We start from the raw sequence: 25,236 nt of genomic DNA, 5'->3' as shown, positions 1-25,236 counted from the left end.
AGTGGAGGTTCATTTTAAGAAACTCATTTTAATGGCAAAACCTATGTTTATTGCACAAAATATGTACGTATGTACATGCAGTAACTTGTTTTCCCTTTCACGCTCCCCACTCGCTCAACGCTGGGCTACTGGAGGGGCCGGATTGGCGAAGTGATTATACAGGGTTGCCAGATGGCTGCAGGAGATTGTATTAATAAAAGAATGCGGAAATCTTATTTAAAGCAACACTTCTTCTAACAACGTAATGAGTGCATTAGTGCATGTGCATAATAAACGTAATATCAGATTTTAAAGAAATGTGATGTGATGTGGAAAAATTAACGTCGGATCCTGATTCAGGATGCAAAAGTCATCCTAGAAAACAATACAGGATGGCGGCAATGAAACCATCGCAGGTCAGTGAAATCAATCTTGTAAATATTGGTTGTAACTAATAGAATAGTAATATCACTGAAATACTTTCATTTTTAAGATTTACAAGGTACTACAGTCAGCATAAAAAACCGAATATATTTCTACTGTTGTTATAACATAAGCCTAAATCAAGTTCAATTTCCACTGAAGTGTACAATTCCAGTCTCTTCTGTCATATCCTATAGAAGACACACGTAACATCCAGGTCAGTTCACGCTGATCGTTTTACTTACAATCTGGCAAAACTAAGAAACAATTGCACATACATGTTTTAACATACAGTTCAAGAGGCGAGACGATTTATCAAAAGAAACAGCTTGTTGTTCAATGGTTTTAAAATTTGCCCAGGTATTAAATTAAAAAGTATCTTCCTGCCACATGTTGTTTAGACGATTTAAGATACTGTGGATATTTATGCAAGAAAGTGGTTTTAAAAAAACAGTCATGAAGAACCAGAGCATAACCAGAACTCATCGTTACGTTTCTTGTATACATAATGTACTCTCACGATTTTTTTTCGTAATGTAATATCTAGGGTGTTCGGAGGGAAAATGTACTTAGCCACAAAGCAAGATTTTCTGTTTTCATTTAAGTCACACTGAATCAAAGAAAATATTATAAGTATGGTTATACGTGATGATCCAACATTTAAACCATGTTGTACGTACATCAAAAATAAGAAAGATTACTGCGATTAGGAAGAATCGTATAGAGTTTTCTATTGTAGTAATAAACATAAATAACTACCTGATGTAAAATTGAACGTTTTGACTTTTCCCCCGAACAGTCTAGATTATTCATAATATTAATGTTTTCGATTTGTGCGTAAGTAAACTTAAAATAACAATATCTTCTAACCCGACAATTATCTTAAGCTCGACGGTCCCTTAAGGCTCGGATGGACCTTTGGCATTCGAATGGGCGATTTTTTTCAAATTTTCCTCTCCATTCGAAAAACCTCTTGGATATTTCAAAATATGAAAAATTATATACGCTTAGAATTGCTTCTAGAGCATTGACATGAATTATCGTGGAGTTTTCTTTCACTGTTGTCTAGATGTTATCGATAGTTTAATAGACTTACGTAATCGCGAAACTATTGATAATATCTAGTCAACAGTGAAAGAAAACTCCACGATAATTCATGTCAATGCTCTAGAAGCAATTCTAAGCGTATGTAATTTTTCATATTTTGAAATATCCAAGAGTTTTTTTCGAATGGAGAGGGAAATTTGAAAAAAAATTGCCCACTCGCATGCCGAAGGTCCAGCCGAAGGAATTTGAACAATTGGTTGCCATATTCACACCCAGGGAGCCGGATGGCGAGAGAAAAACAATTTGCCATGTAAGAGCTTTAGTAGCTCATTGATATTATTTGCTTTACCGTTCGAAGGGCTCGTGCAACATCCTGGGTTTGCACCAAACATACATTTGGCAGCAACAGTCCGCAGACGAGGCAGTGGCGGGAACTGTTTCAAGGTAAACATTCTGTCGTGTAGCCTTCTCTGCATAGCAACCAAACTTTGTAAGATATCCATCTGATCTTACCCCTCGAGTCACCTCAAAGGCTGTTATCCGATGCACGGCTCGAGAGATGACACGACAAAGCAATCTGGTCGGACCGCTTTGATCTTGCGAAGGAGAAGAGGGGTCTCTCGGAGGCAAAGACGTTTTCCACTTCATCCTTTAAACTCTTGCCGCTGCCATCAACCCCGTAATCTTGGTTGTCTTCGCTTCAGATTGGAGAGGCTTAGCCAGATGAGATTCTCGGATGTTTTGATATGTTCAGAGATGAATGAGGTTGGGAAGGGTTTGTTCATGGTAGGTAAGACCGAGACTTAATGTCCGAGACTCTCGGTGTGATATTTGGAAAAAAAAAATACGTAAACTAAATATACAAGGGACTGTCAAGTGAAAACCTTCATTTGTTTTGGTTTCTTATCTACTAGATTTCTGTATGTAGGGTTGCGCAAGTTTGCTGCAACTTAGCACAGACCTATTGCTGATCTACATATATTTTCAACTTTGAGTTAGTGCCTGTGTACCTTAAGAAGAATAAGTCTTTGGGGTTTACGTGCAGTCACTTAATGAGCCACTGCGAAGGCCTTTCCACCCATCTGCCTGCGAACTGAGGCCATTGTGAAACTTTTTCCTCCATTAGTAAACGTGATGGTGTGGTAAGATTGCACAGAGATATTAAATTTTCATTTTCCGAGAAATTCCTCTACGTTTTAGGCTGACAGAAGGCAAGAAACCACTCCTCTTCACTGGTGCAAGTGTGTATAGGAGGCGCCATCTTTAAAATAATAAAAATGGCGTTTTGAAGCTCACTTGATTAGTGATGCAGCCTTGAGGTCGTTTCGTAAGTTACAGTTGATACTACATGTACATTTGAGCTGTATACAGTGTGCCATACAATTTTCATTGGACTTTTAAGGTATTCATTTTGGTATTGTAATGCTTTATTTTTCAACTTCTTCAGACATACCAAGAGGATATCTATCTCATTTTGTGTAGAGAAGTCATATATTTTGCTTATTGTAATTACAAAGTCAGTCTAGTGCTGATTGTGAGCCTGTGTTGCCAGTGCTGGGTGTACGCTAAGTTTTGTGGAGTGTTAAGTACAGACCATGTTTCCATTAACTTTGGTTAAATTTCCATTAAATATATGGATGGAATCATTTAGCTCCTACGGAAAAATGTCATTGGTGGTAGAATGCTGGTGATAAAGTACCCATAATTGCCATTAAATTGGCTAATTATAATAGTTAGTGCAATTTTAAAACTTAAATATGAAACTCTTATTTTAATGATTGGATTTAAACGTAAAGGCTTCGTAGTATTTTATAGGTTACAGTAAGGAATGTTATTGTATTTTATTTTATTGTTGCCTTTCCTTTTGTTTTTATACTCTTAATAACTTTAATAATAATACTAACAACACTAAGAATTAAAAACTTGAAAAAACTGCTTTGAAGACTACTTACAATGACCAATAGAGTTTCTTTCTAGATCTATTTCTACCTGTCTACTCGAAGACATTCCAAAGTGCCTCTTTTGATACGCCACTACATGTGTCACTATAACGTTTTGCTTAAACTCTTTAATTAGTGCCATGTGCAATATAGTAGTTTTACAGCCATATCTTCTCATATTTCTGAGGCTGAAGCTGACCAACTGGTATATGTTCCCGAACGCGTGAAATCATAAATATTTGACCGTAACAAACTCACTGGAGTGATGGTCAAATTACATAAATAAATAAAAACGAAATGAAAGTGGAAGGTATACTCTAATGACTAACGTTAACCAGAGGGCATACAGCGCCGTACACCCTCGAGCTCCTCGACTACATCCCTGTGTGTTATATGGTTTAATGTATATTCAGAACTAACTTCCGCTTTTCGAGGGCGTCAGAGAGTCAAACAGAAAAGCCTTATTATTTATTTATTTGCTTTGACGCTCGGCTGGATCTTCGAACTAAGCCAGCAAAACTGTTTTCGAAATTCCTCTTTCGAAAAACCGCTATTATATTCCAAATTCTTCAAATTACATCTTAAAATTCCTTCCAGAGCATTCACGTGAATGTTCGTATAACAACGACATTTTGCCAGAACGTCAAACTCACTTTTCTGGCAACAACTGGTTTACTGTGAAGCCAGATATCTTATACAACCTGATCGTTAACCGGACAGAACTTTTCTTAATCAGAAGCTTATATTCTTACGGCAACACTTACTATGTTTCCATGCTTAATAATACACTAAAAGACAAAATTTATTGTAAAATAGCACACTACAAACATAACGTTTCCAACCTCTAACAGGGTCGTCTTCAGATTAGGAAACTATTGTGAATCCTTGTCTGAAGAAGAACCTGTTAGACAGGTGGAAACGTCACGTTTATAGTGTGTTATTATATAATAGAGACTGCCTTGGTAAGCATTTTTAGTGTCTTATATTCTTGTGCCAGCAAATTACTTATCCACAGATTCTACTATAGAATGCGTCACTTAGGAGAGCAAATGTAGAAATCATCAGCACAGCGAATTCAATACTCACTGGAGGTACGAAGTGGTTTGTATAGTACTTTAAACTGTAGGACCAATCCAAATTAGCCTATCTGTGAAGTTAAAACAAGGTACCATGAGATGAAAAATGGATGTTGCCTAAGCGTTAATATGTTGTACATCACGACTTTTTACTGTCAACATGTTGTTTTTTATGCTAGTAGCAGCTTCTGAAACGGATTTAATGAATGTAAAGAACATTGTTTATGTGTTTGAAAATTCAACGAACTTCGACGATGACGACATCTCATCAACCAATCGTTTCACTGTCTGCGATTAGCTAAACTGTATGTACCCACCTTTTCCTCCTCGATGACCGAGCGTGAGTGATCAATTCACAATTTGCCACCGGAAGTTGCGGGTTCGAGTCCCGGCCTGGACAGGGGCTTCTTTGTGAGTGTGTATTCATTAATGTAATTTTATCATTATTCATCTTCATTGTCGCGATTAACCTAGAGAGGCAGGGAAGCGACGTCACAGTTAATGCATATGGATTTCCTTGTGAATAAAGCCCCTATCACACGGAACTGGATTTCTAGTAGGGATGCCCTAGTTGGCGCTGAACTAACTTTCTAGGTAGCAATCATGGCCGCCTGGCTGACTGTTTGACTGGTTTGGAGGAATAGGACATGTTCTAATTGCTACTTGCTTTCCTCGACTGGATTCTGTGGAACAGCCAATCAGACCAAAGTTTCGCCATGTGAAGATAATTTGTGAGTGTGCAAAGGAGTGTTTTTGTCTGAGGTTTCCGAGTGTTACTCCAGCAATGTGTAACGTATACAGCATGAAAGGCGCGTTGAGTTACACCATCTATGCTGAGTGCACGGTGTTTACATTTGAAACAACTAAAATATTCTTCCATACGTGTACAGTAAACGTTGTAAAGTATGTATTTTGTACCTAATACCGTTTTATACGAAACGTTATTCCTCTCGGTTGAATAGTTATCGGCTTTTAAAAATGTGAAGTGATACATTGTTTACATGTCACGCGGCCGCCATTACAACTTCCCTCGTATGGGAACAAAAGTCCATCAACAAGTACACTGATAAGTATCGTGTGAGGCGAAAACTAGTAAATTGGTAGCCAGTCCAGCGCCAACTAGGGCATACCTACTGGAAATCCAGTTCCGTGTGATGCGGGCTTAAGATCAAGGACTCAGTTCTGCAGCACACAGGAGCAGAAACAGGAGCTGCTGCTGTGGGAGTTGCTTTTTCATTAAATCTGTTTCGGAGTGTCCCCACCAGACATCTCGTGGCAGTTAGAGTAAGGGGTTGGAAATGACCAGTGGGACATTCTTCGGCAGCTGGGGAATTAACTCCGAGATACATGTGTCAGACTCGCCCTCCGGTTAAGCGAAGGCCGAAACCAAGTGGAAATGTTTGGTCCCAGTAGAACGTTTCCTCTTTGCAGGCTAGTTGTGGAATGTCCACGGACCAATAACTCAGGTCTGCAGGTAAACTACAAGACTGAGAACGTGAGGGGGAGGGGTAATAGTTCTCCGCATTTGTCTGTATGGAAATTAAACTTTGGTTTTTGTTTGAGGGGTATTGGGCAGTGTAGCACACTACAGTGCAGAGGGGGTTCTCTGGAGAAAGCGAACGAAAATTATTCCTCTGCGCAAGAAGAACTCGAGATGGCTCGACCAATAAACGCGTGAGAGGGGAAGTGAGAAAACGCGGCTGCAGCTACCATCTCTCGCTGCTTTGCTCTGCCCACTCTCTTTCTCCCCTTCTCTGCCGTTAGGTGCAGCTTTGCTCCACATATCGCGAGACAGAGTGTAGGTGTTGCTTTTCGCACAAGTAAGAAATTACTGCTAGAAATGTATATAATTAATGTAAACAAACTTTCTCGTACATTGAAAGAAAAATGGAGATAAGAGAGTGAACAAAGCTGTCACGTTTCAATCTGGTTCGATTTCTGTGCACTTTTCATTGGTTACTAATCCTATTTGTGAACTGCACGACCAGTTCTGATTAGAAATTTGTGCTTGTAGGTATAGTTTACAATTGATATTTATTCACTATAATTTAGGTTATGCATATGATAGGATTTAGGTCAGTGATTCATCCACACATTCCCAACACATTTGTAAGTTTCCGAGTCTTTTCTCAGACAAACCCCGAAGTTTTTCATAAAGGAACGATTTTATTGTCGTCTCTGCTCTTTCACCTCTACTTAAAGGCGCAAATACCACGCTCTTCACATTTAATTTTAGGAAAAGGTCCATTTAGGGAAACAGAATATGTGTCATATCACTTCGGTTATTTTTATTTTTATACTATTTTTTATTATATTTTTTGTTGTATTATTTTTTTAATTTTTTTTATTCTCAGATATTGATGACCTACAAATTCAAAAAATGACATATAAAATGACCTTAATATTATTTAAAAAGACCTAAAAATAATGTTTCCTCTTAAAATCAACGCTTGAATCTTTCATAAATTACAAGACCTGTTGAATAATTCGATAAAACCCATTGTTTGGTGCTTCCAACTCCTGAAGCAAACGGGAAAAGCAATTTAAGTCCTAATGTACATAAACTTACACCACAAGGTTTTTCTATATGTCATTCAGCTACTTTCAAAGTTAGCCTTGCACGATACAAAAGTCGGTCAGCGTCTGAAAATACACTTGTCTCGCGGCGTACACCAAATTATACAAGGTGTCTCGTTCACAAATCAGGAAAAAGCTCAGCATGTCCTCTGGTATCACGAGACCCGGTCACCAATAACAGTGCAGAGGAACTTTCTAATGTACAGAATTCTTTCGTCTAGAATATCTGCCATCAATAAGTTGGTATTTAAAAAATGGAATTTACGGTATCTTCATTCCCAAATCCTGTCAAGTCCAAGAAACATTGTATGGAAAGATGCCACCCGATGTCAAGAGCATTAATTCCGGATTCCTTAGCACTGACACTGCTGCACTACAGCCACATTACTGAAACCTGCAACAAATAAACTTGGTTAGTTTTCCAACATTTTGGCACCACTTTTACATCTCTACATTGCATATAGCGGATATGAATAAAGTTTGTAATCAGGGAAAGACTTCTGGGACACCCGGTATATATATATATATATATATTTAGGTATTGTTAAATATTGTGACTAATTTTAATTTAGAACCACATATGAAAGCGATAATAGTGGCCAGCAAGGGGATCTCTAAATAGGCTTCCCACAAAGTATTTTAAGTTTGGTGGAAGAGAAATAAATTTACCACAATTAATTATTTACTCCATTGCGAAACATTTCAGTTAAAAATTATATTGTGCTTTCGCATTGACCATATATTCGATTAATGGCAAACTTACTAAAAACGCCATATGGTACCCTTGACCTTTTGTACCCCCTAGAAAAAGTTAAATATCTTACATGGTTTATGAATATTTTGTTGTTTATGATTTTAGCTCTCGGAAATGTGTTATTGTGAAGTAAAGTACGTCTGTTACCTTAGCATGTTTTTTGCTATGAAGCAGAACAACCCAAAGACTTCGCGCAAGTGAATATAGCACACAAAAGGACTTTCCACAACAGTAGCTATAATTTTACGTAGTTAGGGTAGGATTGTTAGGTTTGGTACTGATAGTTATTTTCTTCGTGTTCTTTCGCTATTTTAGTGTACATTCAAACCGTTTTTACTAACAGAAAGTGGCGAAGTACTCCGAAATTGCAGATTTTAACTTACGTGGGCCGTACTTTGGGATCAAATATACAGGGTGACTGGTAATTAGATGTATTCCCTGAAAGGGGTTAAAGTAGAGACAATTTGCAATAAATTTGACCATATGATACCCCGTCCGAAAATTAGTAGTTTTCGAGATAATCGAGTTTCTATTGTTTTTTCTAAAAATGACAATTTTCCACATAAAAAGATGAATTGAGAAAAAACTGATAATTGTAGGGAACTTATTTAAGCGTTTTCTCATAGCTAACAAATAAGTGGTTGGTTGGAAAAAGGTTTGTCCCAATTAACAATCACATGTATGTAACGGGTGGATCTAAACTTACAAGTGATGATAAAAAAATGCACTCTTAGTTTACTTGGCAACGTATTAATAACAAAAATGGTATGACACGAACCGTACAAATTACTTAAATTACTTCCTTGAGTCATCAGCTATCCAACAAGGTACAAATGTTGCTAACATTTACATTTGTGTACAAGAAATAATACTTCATTCATCTTCATGTGTATGGAATCAATGAACAATACAATTAAAGAACATTACACGTCCTGCTCAAAGTGGGCACCTCCGTTACGAATGCAGGCACGTAAGTTTTTACGGACATTTGGTCTCTTAACTCGTGATGTGATGGTGGCCTTGACGTGTTGACCAGCTGTTAAGATCCTCTCCCTGAACTCTTCTTTCGAGTTTACCGGTGCCTTGTCATGTGGCTCCAAATGTAAAAGTCGCAAGGCGTCAAATCGGGGGATCGAGCCGGCCAGGGAATCGGTCCGCCTCGGCCAATCCATTTCTTTGGGTACTTTTCATCCAGCCACTGTCGCACGCCCAGGCAGAAGTATGGATGGGCGTAATCAACAATCATTTCATCGAGCCATTTTTCCTGCCCCAAATCTTAAATGGCATCACTTATGAACATTTTTTGCGGAACGGGATGGCAATGTTGTTGGAGGATGTGCCTCTAGCTACAAGACGTGACATGATTTATCATCATGATGACTGCCCAGCTCGATCCCCCGATCGATTTGACGCCTTGCGACTTTTACATTTGGAGCCACATGACAAGGCACCGGTAAACTCGCAAGAAGAGCTCAGGGAGAGGATCTTAACAGCTGGTCAACACGTCAAGGCCACCATCACATCACGAGTTAAGAGACCAAATGACCCGTAAAAACTTACGTGCCTGCATTCGTAACGGAGGTGCCCACTTTGAGCAGGACGTGTAATGTTCTTTAATTGTATTGTTCATTGATTCCATACACATGAAGATGAATGAAGTATTATTTCTTGTACACAAATGTAAATGTTAGCAACATTTGTACCTTGTTGGATAGCTGATGACTCAAGGAAGTAATTTAAGTAATTTGTACGGTTCGTGTCATACCATTTTTGTTATTAATACGTTGCCAAGTAAACTAAGAGTGCATTTTTTTATCATCACTTGTAAGTTTAGACCCACCCGGTACTTACATGTGATTGTTATTTGGAAAAAACTTTTTTTAAAACGAACCACTTGTTTGTTAGCTATCAGAAAACGCTTAAATAAGTTCCCTACAATTATCAGTTTTTTTCTCAATTCATCTTTTTATGTGGAAAATTGTCATTTTTAGAAAAAACAATAAAAACTCGATTATCTCGAAAACTACTAATTTTCGGACGGGGTATCATATGGTCAAATTTATTGCAAATTGTCTCTACTTTAACCGCTTTCAGGGAATACATCTAATTACCAGTCACCCTGTATATCCGTTATTTCTGCTTTCCTAACGCTGGAACCACTTTTGCATTACGTAAAACATTGAAATCTGTCGATTAAGAAAAAAATCGACGTAATTCTCGAGGGGGTACAGTTGGTAAACGGCCCCGAATATATATGTCAGGAAATTTAAATGTATGCGTTATGCCAGCAAATTTAAACAGTGGAAAAGAAAAATAAATCTAAAGAATGAAGTAATTCAAGAAAAACGTCAAAAATGCCGAGATATGAAAAAAAAAATGAAAACAATGTTTGTTTTGTTCTAACTGAAGGGAAACTGACTGATGTCAGGTTTAGCATTGTTTTAATGGCTCACAGAAAAAGATGACTTGTGATCAGCTTCCTATCCCTAATTATCACATATACAACGCTTGGTTCGGACCCCTCCTGAAATATAGGTCGTTAACTGCCTAATCTAGGGGTGCACTTCAAGGATGGAGACTCGTCCATCCTTCATAACTGTCACACACCCGTTTACCCTCTACTAAAAATGGCCCTGCCCCGTCTCATGGCGACACAATTGAAAGTAATGGGGGGGGGGGGAACGCGAACAGGTATTTACGCCCGATATTCCTGCATTCAGCGTGGGCTAAGCGAACCAATTAAGCCCATACATCAATACCAAATCGCTTTTTCTTCTTCCTCTTTTATTCTACTCCTCTCACCCTGTCTGTTATCTCGCTCAGGCAGCAAAACAAAGGAAAACTAATTTACGTGGTCTTTATTTTTGTGAGCACCAAGCGACAGAAGCACCGATCGGACGTTTTTTCTCTCCTATCAATGTTGTAATTACTGTAGCCGCAGGAACTTGTTTGGTTTTAGCTTCCGTTAACTGTCAATAGATGTCACTTCTGTCTGTCCCTAATTGAAACGTCGGTGGCTTTTGAGTGGTAAATTGATTTGAAAATGTTCTCATCTTCGCGCTCTTTTTTTCCGCTCTTCTGTCGTATTTTTCTGTTATTGCTTCGCTTCTTCTAGCTCGTTATTCTACCGTATTGAGCTCCGTATCCAGGAAATATAGCCTTAGTAACTGTTCGACGAAATGGAACCGGAAGTTGTATTTGCCACCAATGAGGTAAATAGGTTCGCATTTTCCTTGTCCATTTCTCCCTCACGTCCTTTTTAATGATGCGGCTTCTCTAATATAGAGTATGATGGATGGCAACTTGTAATCAACAGGATGGAGGGTTCGAGTCTCGAACCATGGGCGTCGCCATGGGCAGTCCATTGAAAACTTTAATAATAAAAATAATAATAATTATTATTATTATGGTTGATTACTATTACACAATAATAAATATTATAAAGTAATGAAATAAACCAATTTTATTTCATATTATTGTTATATCATCGTGGGGAGATTTTCCCACTCTACCCACCTAACCTCGTTTGCTGTAAAGTGCTTTCCAAGCGAGATATTTCCAAAAAACTGATTTTGGGCGACATTTTTCAAAGATGCCGGCCAAATCCGGGGTGGTACAGGAGTGCAAAATTAATATGTTGTTAAGAACCCTTATAGAAAAATAATAAAATTTGTTCCAGCTTTCCCTAATTTTTTTTCCTTATTGGAACCCCTTATTGACTGGCCTAATCGACTACAACTGCTTTTCATTATCTTTTTACATTTTATACAGTTAGTGAACTGCAATGTGTAGTTATTCCATTTTCTTATTCATTTTTACATGAGAAATTTTAGTCCTGAAGTTTTTTTATATATAGTCCACATAAAACTCTTATTTTTGGAATTTTGAAAACTGTGGAACAATTTATTCTTTGGATTATATAACAGAGTATGAAAGAACCTAACCTGGTTCTTGTAAAGGGTCTTTCATTAAGAGTGATACTTTTTAAAATTTGAAAAAAAAATAAACCACTCAACGTATCAAAGTAAATTCTGCTTTATTTTGAAGCTTAGACATTGCAGTTATGTTCTGAACAAAATATCGTTCAAATGTCCACCACGGCTTTGAACACACTGACGCACACGAAGCTCCAATTGTTAATCACTCTGGCCAACATTAGTGGCGTTATGTCTGCGATAGCCTGACGAATGTTCGCCTCCAATGTTCCAAAGTTCGTGGCTTGTCAGCATAGACCTGGGCTTTGATGTAGCCCCAAAGAAAAAAATCCATGGGTGTTAAATCACACGACCGTGGCGGCCAATTCACACATCCAAGTCTTGAGATGATCCGGTTGCCAAACTTCTCCCTCAGCAAATCGAGCATAGCATTTAGCTGTGTGGCACTTAGCGCCATCCTGCTGGAACCACATGTTTTCAATATCTATGGTGTCAAGTTCTGGCCACAGAAATTCGCGTAACATGGATCTGTAGCGGTTGCCATTGACGGTAACGGTTCTCTCATCATCTCGAGAGAAATAAGGTCCAATGACGCCGCCACGCCATAAACCGCACCACACAGTGAGTTTTTTAAAATGCAATGGCACCTCATGGACCACTTGTGGGTTCTTCTCGCTCCAATAACGACAATTTTGCTTATTGACGAATCCACTAAGACAACAATGCTGAGAAGATGATTTTTCCACTGAAATCAGGATCAGTGGAGCCATTGTGTGCGTCAGTGTGTTCAAAGCCGTGGTGGACATTTGAACGATATTTTGTTCAGAACATAACTGCAATGTCTAAGCTTCAAAATAAAGCACAATTTACTTTGATACGTTGAGTGGTTTATTTTTTTTTCAAATTTTAAAAAGTATCACTCTTAATGAAAGACCCTTTTATTTCACACTCACGTTTTTCCATCTTAACAAGATTTTTACTTTGGTAATTCTGTTGGAATACTAACGGATTGTTTTCCTCTTCTTAGCAATAAAAATAATACACATTCTGCTCTCTGGGACTTGAAACGAACGGTGGCAATTTCCAGAGAGTGTCGATAAACCAGCCCCCACGAGATGGACGCATGAAAGTTAGAAACTATACATGTTTTGTCAGCGAAGCTATGAACTATAGCTCGACCACAAGTCAAAAAAGCCTTCCGTTGAAAGCGTTCGCGCACCTTCCCTGCCCTTCTCTGTGCTCGGAGCAGTGTTGCCAGGTCAGACTTGAAAAAATCGGGAGATTGTTCCTTGGGAAAACAGATCTGCTACAAAATCCGATGATCTAATAGTAGCGCATGAACGACGTTCTCGGGGGCGGAGGGGCGGCATAGGCGTGCGCACTGGAGGACAAGGGGACGTCCGCAGATTTCTTCCAGCGAGGAGGAAACAATGTATTTTTATCAGGCGGGTAAACTAGGCATATTACCCCGTAATAATGTTGCACTCTCAGAAAACACCATTTGACTTTGAAATTATCACGTTCCTACATCCCTATTATAATAATGGATGTAAATTACTGTTACTAAAATCACTCATACGTTTAAAATATGTACTTTTATGTCAAAATTCATTTTCCAGAAGAGGAGGGGGGAGGTGGCGACCATCCTTGCACTTCCTTCTGGACGTTCATGCCGCTATATAATTTTGTAGAAAATTAAATATTTAAGTATAGAATAGTATATTGAGGATAGAAAACTAAGTATTTTCAAGCCCATGAAAGTTCCAAGCAACTACGGGGGAGGGGGTACATTATTTCCTTTGTAATTGAACTATGCTGCTTCGTTCTGTAGCAAATTTCTTGTTATTAACACTCACATGCTTTATCCGTCAGTTATGCAGCCTCTATGTTGCTGCATTTAATATAGGCTATATACATTATATATACATATAACACTTATATATATACGCCTAAAATTACACTAAGGGAATTTCCGATGGTTCCTGACGCTATTAACGCCCCTGTTTTGTACCCACCAATACAATAAAACAGTGAGATGGAATGAGGTTTTTCTTTACCGACTGAACATTTATCAAAGCTTTTGCCCACCTAATCCACTCTATCTCTCCCCTCCATGTTCAAGTAAGATGAGCAGGAAACGTGTTTTTGAGCAGGCCGTTGGAGGTTCCATAGCAATAGTTTATTAAGGAATTCTGCCGATAAATCAATAGGTCTGGCAACACTGGCGTGGCCGAGCTGAAAAGCCCCTTCCCCCTGTCCTTTCCCCCACCCGCCAGCGCGATGAGGTTCTGCGCAGGTTTCTTTCCTTGTGGTTCCTCTATAATACTTTTTTTTTGGCAGAAATAATGATTGTTCTGCAACAGTATCGACTTCATAAAGTAAAGTTAATGCGGAGGCAAAGTGGAAATATATTCTGTAGGGGAGCCTTATTTTATATACTCTTAAATACCACACAAAAATTATGTAGCCTATATGAACTTCTGGATGGTATCGACAGCAATGTGTCGTTTTAAAAATCTAGACTATTCTTAGTGCCCGAGACTAGGTCTCGTGAGAGATTTCGTTAAACTATAATTTATGATATTTGAAAAATCAAAGTTGCTTTACTTTTTTGACAGTCTCGCATACCAAGCGAATATGTACCTGATTTTGTCTATTGTGAGTGCAAAGTTAATCTCAATTAGTAGCGATGACAGTGTTTTAACTCATGTTATTTTAGCTTTTCCACTGTCTCAGAGGATTTCTTTTAGTGTGTCCTTACATTTTTAATATGCCATGTATGTCCTGTGCAGCCTCCTTTACTGCCTGCACGTTGAATCTTTCTCAAGGTTTTTTTTTACACTCGTTTCTAAACACTCAGGCATGGAATGTAGATAAGGGGATTTCCCCCTACACATTGAAGGATGCAAAATGGCCATATGCATTGACGCACTCCAAAAAGAATAACTTATTCATTCCATTATTGGCAACTATGATCTTGTGCAGCGGTGTTGCATACATTCAGGATAAACTCCCATTTTTCGCTGGTTCATATTATCGAAAGGAGGTGACAAATAGAAAAAAAATGTTGAGAAAATTTGTTCTCTTTGATTACCTCTATGCAAGTTCACAATAATATAATCATATATATAATTTATGTATAATATAATGTGTGTGTGATGTCACTCGAGACGAGACTTATGTATATCCTTGCTCGTCTATATCCTTACACGAGACGAGCTGAGCCATTTGAGCTAAGGAAAAAACGGCTTTGTTTAAGTATTTGTCTTTAATTTGGGGCATTCAGCTCTGAACGAATACAACCGCATCGATTTGGCAACAGCGTATATTCTGACAGACGCCTCATTTCTTGTTCCCGAGTGTAGCCCATATCGATTGTTAACTCGAATGAATCACTCGAGATAAATAATTTGTCTGCGTTTATCCTTCGCTATGCCATTAGAAGCACGTCATATTCCATCTCCAATCATGATAGTTCATGAAATGTAAATACTGCACACCTACAAACTGACGCGACAGTTACGTAATGACACTTCAGCAACCCGAATGCAAATGGCGTAGTCTGCATTATCCTCCTACGAAAATACCACTTCAGCTGCGGCGTGTTTATTCACTCCGTCAACAGATGGAGTTACGGTGCGAGTGCTTTCACAGAAGTAGATGTTGACTGAACCTCGTCCTCTTGTCAACTTGCAGTTCCGCTTTCTCGTTTCTGTTGCGAGCGCTTCGAAAGTGCTGCCGCAGATCAGGAGTCCGTGTAAATAACGGAATGAGCCCGAAATTTCAATACAAAACAATGCTGCGTTAAATTAAAGCAAACACTTTTCTCGCGCCTCGTGCGAAACACAGCATATGCACATGCTATTGCCACGGAACAAGCCCGCCGCTAGACGAGGAACTGGCGCTGTGATTGAGGATACTATACTTTCCAAGTTTCCCATCCGTTATTCTTGCAATTATACTTTTTTAAGAGAAATAAATTTAGCAATTCTGCAAAGTTTAGAATATACAGATAAGGTTCCATCAGTCACTTCGTGTGTTGAGTAACTTTTGGTTCTATTTGTTGACGACATTGGAATTTTAAAAATTTTCCCTGCCTTTTCCGGAAATTTCCAAATAAATCTCTCAAACCATTCGGTAGTGGTTTGAACTTGGTTTAGAACATATTTTTTACAGTGGATTTACGACAGCACTCTCTCCAGTTAGTAGATGAAACTTCTTTTCAAGCATTTCTTTTTACCAATGGCACACGTTGTAGCAAATAGTATTTTCAAACATGTGAAAAAATTGTAATCATGTTTCCCAGGTTTTGGAATAGTCTTATGAAATTCCGTTATTCGTCTCTTACTTTCTTAGTCGTTGGTCGAATTCTCGCATCTTTTCACGATTTTCAGGTCAGTAAGAATAATTTTAAGTATTAGCTTTAAAGAAATAAATGAAAGAATGTAAATTAATGAAAAAATATTGACTAATTCTGTGCATAACAGCAGCATTTATGGAAATGTTATATTTTTAGAATGTTGTAACAAGTGCAGAGTCCTACAACAATTTTATTAGCGTACAGTTCGTCATTCACTTGTTGTGTGTAAATCATACGCGTTCCTTTGTAGCAAATCTTTGTTTTATAGTGCATCATAGTACATCATGTAATTCAATTCATTGCAATGCAATGAATTAATGGAGGGAGGAATAGGTATAATTTGTAGTGTGTGTGCGTACATGATATGAAATCATCCTCAAAAGTACCTGGTGCTACAATTATCGTTGAAATAATTTGATTTCGACTAGAAATACAGGGGTATGTATCCACCCCTGTTTTACATATGAAGGCAAAATCTATGAGACTGGCAGCATTATTAATGTATCGACGGACAAAACATTCCGACTAGTATTTTAGATGTGCATTTTCGAAAGTTCACCCCTTATACCTAGAGTATTTCAGAATGCTGTGTGTGCCTGTATTTGTTGCAGGCACATATTTCTCAAGATCGAATGAATGAATTCATAAAATTTGTTTCAGAATGTGACAATGATAATTGGGTTTTAAAAGCTGCTGCAAAGAACTTCAAAACTAAACCAAGATCGTATTTGTGGGACTACCCATTACTAAGAAAAAGTATTTTTTCCTCACAAAACTGATAAGAACCTTTTTTGATTGATTTAAAAATCTAAAAATTAAGATTTGTATTTAAAACCTTTCTACCTGCACTGCATTTAAATTTCATCATGATTGTACCACAAGTTTTTTATTTATAGAATTTCAAAGACAGCGCTTGTTTGGTAAACATAAAAAGACTGCACTTTTTCCTCACGATGATAAAAGCTCGAAGGCATACCCGATAGAAATTGGTTACCATAGCTTAACACAGAATTGAGTAAGATAAATTGTCATGTAACTCGTTTTTACGTAGGTCTACTCGTTATTTTTTAATTAGTCCAAACTCGAGTTTCATCAGGACGATGAGGCTGAACGGATATTGTTGACTGGACAGACACGAAATATTCATGCCTCGCTCAAGGCTCTACATAGACCCACTGCCACACTTACAAAACGAGCTACTTCGAACTTTCACGAAAATTCCACGTATCTAGCTCAAGTGGATCCTTAGATATCCCTGTGCGACAGAGTTCTTAGGAGCACTTCTACAAGTCGTCTCGTCGTGTTATGATTCTGTGCCCCGAACAAAGATGAAACCAATAAAAGAGCTCCCGCATCCTGTCCTTTGTCGGGAGCATCCAATGCATCCCTGCAAGAGCTCTCCCGAGGGAGCGAAAAATAGGGACCTCTGGTTGCTTAGCGACGGCACGCGAGGAGGAAACTTCCAACTGAAGAATCAGGAGAGCGCGATCTCTTCTCCTGATTCTTCCGTTGCGATTGGAAAAATACAGGACGACAACCGATTTTCCAGCTAACTTCCTCTTTGACGAGAAATTTCGTGGTACTCTTGTCCAGTACTTGCTCCAGCATGCTGAGTTGTGTTTTGTTTATCAGCGAGATACCAGAAGGAAATATCACACATCTTCACACTTTCGACACATACCTTTACTTTTCTATATTTCATCACATCGTGTGATTTCCCAACCAACCCCACCCATGTATACATGCTGTAGGATTGTATAGAAAGGCACACGAAGGCTGTGCGTCAATGAGTTTATGTTGAATTTTGCTCCACCGCATGGCTTTACTGATTGGTTTCATGCCAGAATGTGTGTGTGTGTGCGTCACTGCAATAGATCGTGACGTATGAGTGATTCCGGAGTTGACATCAGTCAGTGTAAATGACTTGATGCTCTTACTCATCAGTAGAGACCGGATTTTAAAGGGAAGTCTTTCTTTTTATTTTCAACACGGACAGTGGCGGCGATTAGGGGGGCGAGGGGGGCAGTTGCCCCCCTTTTACCACTTTTACTCCTGCACTATGCTAAACCTTATGGACCAAGGGTAAGTAAACTGTCCTTGACCCCCTAGTTTTGGAACCCAATCGCCGCCACTGAACACGGGTCATGGAATAAATAACAAGTGTTGATAATTATCTTCCAACAAGATTACATGGTTTTGACTTCCCTTCTTTTCTCTTTTTCAACCCACATTCCCTTCCCCCCTTTTTAAAACATTCTCCTTTCTTTATTGAATAGTTCTTTAGAGCCTACATTCCATTTTTTCCCTTTTTATAAAACATCTTCCTTGGTCCATTTATTGACAAAATATCAAATATTTTGAACGGCTGTTTTTCTCCCCTGAACAAAACATTCAACAATCGTATATTTGGTGCAGCCTAGAGAAAAGAAAGAACAAGCGCCTTCTACCTTACCTTCCCTCCACGAGTGTACTTTGCAGCGATTGTTGAAACAATGCGATGTGGGCTTACGCAGCAACAAACGCATTGTAAGCGGCACGCTTGTTGGGTTGAAAGTGTACTTATCTGTTAGATTTAGACTTTTATTGTGAAGTTTTTTAGAATAGTTTTGCCTTAACCGTGTGGCAGTGACGACAGTATTGAGTGTCAGTGAAATGGCAAAGCCAGGTACAAGTAGCAGCAAGCTATGGAATGCGGTAAGCTGTTGCAAGGAAGATTTCATCGAAACGGATGGTAAGATTATTGGCTGTACTTTAGCTTCAAAAAAAGGAAATGAAAAAGGACTATAGTTTTATTTTTGCACTCCACTGAAAATATTGTTTTTTTAATGAAAGCACAATATATATACCATTCATATGTATCCCCTTTTTACAGCCAATAATCTTACCATCCGTTTCGATTAAATCTTCCTTGTAACAGCTTACCGCATTCCATAGCTTGCTGCCACCTGTACCTGACTTCCAGTGGATTTTATCCTGAATGTATGCAGTCAAGTTTACAGGTTCACAATTGTTACTAATCCTAATAAGCAAAATATATGACCGTAGGTAAATCCGAATATGTCACATGGTAAAGTGTTTTTGCGTCCTTTCAAGTGGTTTTTGAGCAAGGGGAATAAAAAAAAGTCACAGGGACTGAGATAATCCATGATTCATCACCTGTGATCATGCAACTGAAGAATTCTGGCTCCCTGTCAAGGCGGTCCAGAAGATCAAGACACACATCCCTCCGATGGGTTTTCTGCTCAGGCGTGAGGTTCTTTGGAACAATCTTGGCGCACACTTTTCTCATGTTAAAATCTTGTGTTAAAATTTCATGGACGATACACGCGTTCAAATTTAACTCACTACTGATCATTCTCACCGTTAATCGACGATCTGACCTCACAAGAGACCTCACTCTTTCCACATTGTCATCCGTTTTTGAGGTTGAAGGTCTTCCCGCACGAGGTTCGTCTTCCACTTGTTCTCGGCCTTCTAAAAAGGACTTGTGCCATCTGAACACTTGTGCCCTAGATAGTGCATGTTCTCCATAAGTCCTTTGTAACTTTTCATAAGTCACAGTAGCGGATTCGCCAAGCTTAACACAAAATTTGATGGCACAACGCTGTTCAAACTTTTGCCAGTCCATTTTCGTAACGCGCATCACAAACACAACTTCACGCTCTCAACAATCGTGTAGCAACTGTAGCAAGTTGAAACTTGTACTGAGTCAACGGCAAGCGTTCACCTACCTGCCGTGTCAAAGTGGGGACAGCAGCGTTGCCGGTTCGTGCACAGTGTTGCCATTCTCATTACTTTCCTAATCGAAAACGAGATCAAGTGTTGTCAGGAGATTTGTTTCGTTCTCGTTCCGTTCTCGTTCCCATATTTAGAAGTATCGCTGTACCATGCCACTACAAACTACCTCGAAAAACTTATTTGGACATAAAAATATAGCACCATAATATATGTTGCGTTGACTTAAAATAGTTTTACATATTTTTTCCTTTCGTGTTTTTCAGATGGAAAACTTGGTGCGTGAAATGCAGGATCCTGAGAGCGGTGTTCCGGTACGAAGCCAGAAGCTTTTCCTCACCTCGATTCCTTCCGCCTTCATGGGTGAGTATGTGCCATGTTTGTTTGCATATGTGTAGATCCATGTTGTGTAATGAAAGCTGAGGCCTCACATGTGTTGATAGACGTAAAGAAGGATGAAGCCAATCCTGCCTTACAGGCTTGGCCAGGTATTTAACTCGATACGTATTTCACATACATTAACTGCAATTTACTACGAAATTTCCTGGCCTAGAAAACAGCTTTTTTATGATTTATTCCAGGGGAGATTTCACATTGATGCAACAAGCGACACACTTTGGTGTGAAATCGTCTTGTCCAGTGTCACCTTATCTCGCCGGATGGTACGCGTACTGGCGTTACTTCTCGGTGTCATTCGAAAGTCTGTGGTCACAGTGTCCAATGAAGCCTGCCGGTTTGACTGTATAGTACACGCGTTTACTTCTTTAATGTCCAAGAACTGAAGGAAGCCGCCGCCACGAACGTGTTGTTTTCGTCCAATCACACTCAACCTTCAGCCAATGGGCGCAGCTGTCATTCTGCTCGTCTACTCCACGTGGAGTCTGTCACATGACTGCGGATACGCTGTTGCCGTAGTTTGCAACTTCAATGTGGAGATCGTGGGAAGGTGCTAGTGCGTGTAGGGGCAAGGTGGCGTAGAGGAGATGTGTGGCAACACTGTGCGTTGAATGTGATTGTGGCAGCTGGTGGGCGCGCTCCGTGGACTCCAAATCCAGCCGGTCGTTAACGAAGCTAGCGCGTCGATTTTTTGACCACACCTCGGAGCACTCGCCGATCCCTATCGGTAAATTATTTTTTTGGCTTCCTGAGTCGTGGTTGTGGTTTTATAACACACTCACGTTTCAATTTCACCACTACATCACTGACTCTTGCGTGTATCTGGAACCGTAAACATCCCACAGATGAAATGCCCGAATCGATGGGTTCATCCTCATTCAGCTCGCATCGTCCGCTTATTTTGACTGCTGGCAGCGGTATACACGTCTACAGCGCACTCACTCTCCTTCATGAGTCATTCTAATGGCTCATGGCGTGTGGGCGATCCTCCTTACAGTTCAGGGGGTATCCGGCCATTATTGGCAATATGCTATATCATACGGTTGCGTACACCGAAATATCCTACCATGAATTGCCAATATCCTGGTTGCATCGGCGTATCCAGCGGCTGGCAAGGAGGGATATATGCCCACTGTCCTGGAAAACTAGTGGTGAAGAATTTCATTTGGTTCATTGTGGATCTTTTCGTTGGAAAGTAAAATTAATGTTATTCCCTTCTCAAATAATTCATAATAAAGCGTCATAATTTCGAATGTATTCATTGCATACCCTGAGAAAGTGTTGTTTGACTCCCTGGAAAACAGTTTTGTTTTTACGGGCAGACTGGTAAGTTTTACAGGTAGAATATTGTACGAGTATGTACATTGTACTGTAACTTCTCACAGTGTGTAGACGAGTGTGGATACTTAATATTTCAAGGCCTTTCTGCACACCTGTAACAACAAGAACTGAAAAATAAAATTGACGGATTCCAGCGTTCAACGTCTGCATATTTCTGATTCTTTCTGCTAATCTCTAACACCTGGTTTACATTTACGTACATGACATAGACAGCAAAATCCGTCTCTTATTGAATGATATAAGGTCTGAGATTTTCTCCAACGTAATCTTGACATGAAGGCTTTTCTGTTTCCTCTTTACGTCACTTAACTGCATGTTATGTAGTCCAACCTAAACCATCTGTTTCAAAAAAGGATTTTATGCATGCGTGTGACGTCATCAAGTATGGGCACAGTGCCCGACCTGCACCACAGAGATGAAGGCCTTCTTGTTCGCATGGCGTCACCGGCCGAAGGTAAAGTGTGCTGGATTTACGGAACAAAGTAAGATCCTGGTTTTAATGGCCATCATTCACGGATCGTGGCCGAACCTAAGTACAGCGAATGAATGCGAAATTTCGGAAGCATATCCAGGCAGCTTTTCGGGTCGTCAAGAAACGTGCTTCAGTTGCGAACCACAGCATCTTCAGTCACACAAACGGGGCGGGACGTTGCATACTAATTCCAGCAAGAGACTTGGAACGACTTTGGGTTTTCTTCTTGAAGATAACAGCGTCTTGAGTGGAAGTTAGCGGAAGCGTTTCTGAAATTAAAATCTACGCGAAATTCAATTATCTTAACTGGACTGAAAGATCCGTAGCGACGAAAGCTACAAGAGACTCTCAGAGACGGAAGAAACTTTCTTCCGCTCTTCTTCTTCTTGTCCTTCCACTGTCTCCTGCACGACCTTCTTCCCACTTTGCTCAATTACTTTTCCAATGGCTGCCGCTGGTTAACGTGAATTCTCGCGTTATTAATTATCGTCAGTGGAAGTTTCTTGAGAGTTAGGAGAACTCTCAACCCACACCCTCTCGTCTTGCTTTTGGAGGTGGCACCAGTTAATCCGTGGACAAGGAGGAAGCAGCATTTCAGCTTCAGGGTTCAGTCCTTTTTTTTCCCTTGTCTTTGGGTGTCTTTAGGGTAATCACGATGATGAGGATGGATGATAAATTGCCTGAAATTGTTGAAATGATGTCACAGACACCCAAAGCCAGGCAGGGATTCATACTAAACGCGCGGCCATGAAATTAGGCGGGTGGCAGAAGTTCGCGATATTACCACGTTGGAGCACAACCCCGTGTTGATTGATTGAATGGTTGTTTTAAGTCCACTTTATGCACAGAAAGGCTAATCGGGACTGCACAACCCCGTGTGTTCGAAGGTTTAAGAGAATGAAAGATCTCGTTGTAGAGTTGGTCTTTGTAATTCATCTGATGCAAACTGACAGTATTTGCTCGAAAGGTCAGGGGTGACACAAAAGTGCCCCGGAGAGAGGTCGGTCTGACGCTCGAACTAGGCAACGCAGCCCGGTTGATGTTGCCACACAGTGCGCGGGAGCCAGTGACTTTTGTCCCGCTCTCGCTTTGCTTTTCCCATATGTGGCACCAACGCAATTCTGCCCAGCCGCCGAATTTCATGGCCGTGCGTTTAAGTCCAAAACTTTCGTATCCAGGTTATGCGGTTGCGAAATTATCCCGATTTTGTGAGACCCAGGTACCTATTTCGGATACTCAAGTTTAATTATTGTCCTGAACACAGCTGGTGGCAATCTCACTTGTCACGTTACTGTTCTAAGAACATTATCGGCTGCCTTGAGAGAAAGTTGCCAAGTGTTGGTTGCTGCTGTCTTCGCACGTTAAAAAAGTACAATGAGTCAAGGTCCTTCGACCACTATTTTGCCCCATGATCACGAGGGGCCCATTTGTAGCATGGCTCTTCAGCAACTCTCGCGTTTGCAGCCGCACCAGGGAGGAAATTATACACTTACAGTAGGTTTGGCAACATTCAATCTTCGCCTTGTTTCATACCGCGAATGATATTCATCGCTTGGGAGACAAAATTAAACGATGAGAATCGAACGGCATTCATCCGCTTTGATTTCCACCTGCCAGTAGAGAAGGCGCCCGTTTTAACTCTTCCCATTTAGCAAGCGACCTCTAGTTCTTAGACGTGTGGCGGCACTGGTAGACGTAAGTACTGAGCAACTCTTTCATGGAAAAATGAAATTCCGCCTACACATGATTCGTGCTACAAATGCCACCCTGTAATTTGTCATAAGACCTAGCTGTACTGTGCAGACTTGCTAGGTCTTCGAAACTCGTTGGGGGATTCCTAGGATATCTGAACATAAGGTGAAGAGGCCCGAAAGCAGAGAAAATTTGCTTCTGCTAGCGTGTGGATATGAGCCAGTTACATGCTATCATTTGCAAGTATGACAAAATAGTCCACCACTGCTTCAACAAACTACACGGTACATGATAGATCCATAGAAACCGTGAAGGAACCTTGGTTATCAACAGACGGTGAAGTAATTCCGCGAACTTTTGGAACTCTCCTTGCAAAATCGATGGATTTCAACGCTCTGTATCCGCAAATGTCCTTTTGATGACGTAGCACTATGCAAAGCCCGTATTTAACTAGTAAAAGGGAAGGGGTGAAGCAATCCTACTTCTATGTCGGAAATAAGCGCGGGAAACATCTTGGTAACCATGGCAACCTTTCTCAACCGATGAAGCATCTCGGCGGAAGACGCTTTTCTCTTTCCCTCTTCTCTGCAGGATTCTGCAACATCATCCGAACTTTTATCTTTTCCTCTGCGATGGATTTGGTTATTCTGCGACAGATTAAGGATCCAAAGAGAAGTAGGAAGAATGAAAAAAAAATCTTATTGCATTTGGAAAAACCAATACCAGAAGGGTTGTCAATTACAAGCTGACGTTTGAAGTGTTTTTTTTCTCTTTCCTTTCTTCCCTCTGTTCTCTCTCGATGAGGCTCAAAGAACGATGGATAGGCAAGAACTTTAGGAGATTGCTGGATTGGATGAAGACGCTTAATGCTTCTTTTGTCTTCGTGGGAGTTCATCCTGCAGCGAATCTGGAAGGAGGGAGGGGAAGAATGATGATGTTCCTCTGTTTTCCAATATCCTCAAATATACCCTAATGCTACTTAACATCGATAAATTGAGAAACGGATGCGAAAGTATACAAATAACCAATTTTGAAAAACCAAGTTTCTTTCCGTTGTCTCATTCCATAAGGAAACTCCATTTTAGCATCGTGACAGGGATAACAAATTGAAAGAAATGCAGAAACGGATAGATAGGTTGATAAGTAATTCTGTTCTCACCTATATTTTGCTGTTTTATTATTCCATCTATTAAGTAAGTAGAGGAAGGGGGACAAATATGGAATACCATTTTGTTTTTGACCATTCAGTGACACATTTTTTGAAGAATGGATGTGAGAAACTACCCTCTTCTTTCTTAATTAGTTCTTTAATAGAATATATGGTTTAGACTACTTAACATTATAACAAGTATTTGCAAATAACATTTTCCTAAAAGTTGACATGATTGCTCCAAAAGAAAATGGGGTACCAATATGGAATACTGGCAACATTGTGCAGAAAATGAACATATAAACACAATAAACACAATTGTAGTGAAAACATGAAATAAATGAACACTGTAAAGTCAC

At 39.7% G+C, this 25,236-nt stretch overlaps 1 protein-coding gene across 5 annotated transcripts in view; it reads left to right on the top strand.

Annotated features, from left to right (window-relative positions):
- LOC145999010 (regulator of G-protein signaling 9) overlaps positions 1-25,236 on the top strand; it is a 304,822-nt gene that overhangs the window by 117,792 nt on the left and 161,794 nt on the right. For all 5 annotated transcript variants that reach the window (XM_083135882.1, XM_083135883.1, XM_083135888.1 and 2 more), the window contains exon 3: positions 20,093-20,189. In XM_083135882.1, the coding sequence (XP_082992008.1) occupies positions 20,093-20,189 (97 nt within the window). The remainder of the gene's footprint in view (positions 1-20,092; positions 20,190-25,236) is intronic.

The sequence above is a fragment of the Lepisma saccharinum genome, chromosome 14, assembly GCF_977018435.1.
Source record: "Lepisma saccharinum chromosome 14, izLepSacc3.1, whole genome shotgun sequence".
Taxonomy (NCBI): Eukaryota; Metazoa; Arthropoda; class Insecta; order Zygentoma; family Lepismatidae; genus Lepisma; species Lepisma saccharinum.
Note: the sequence above shows the minus strand (reverse complement) of the source record. Positions and strands in the feature narration are given on the sequence as shown.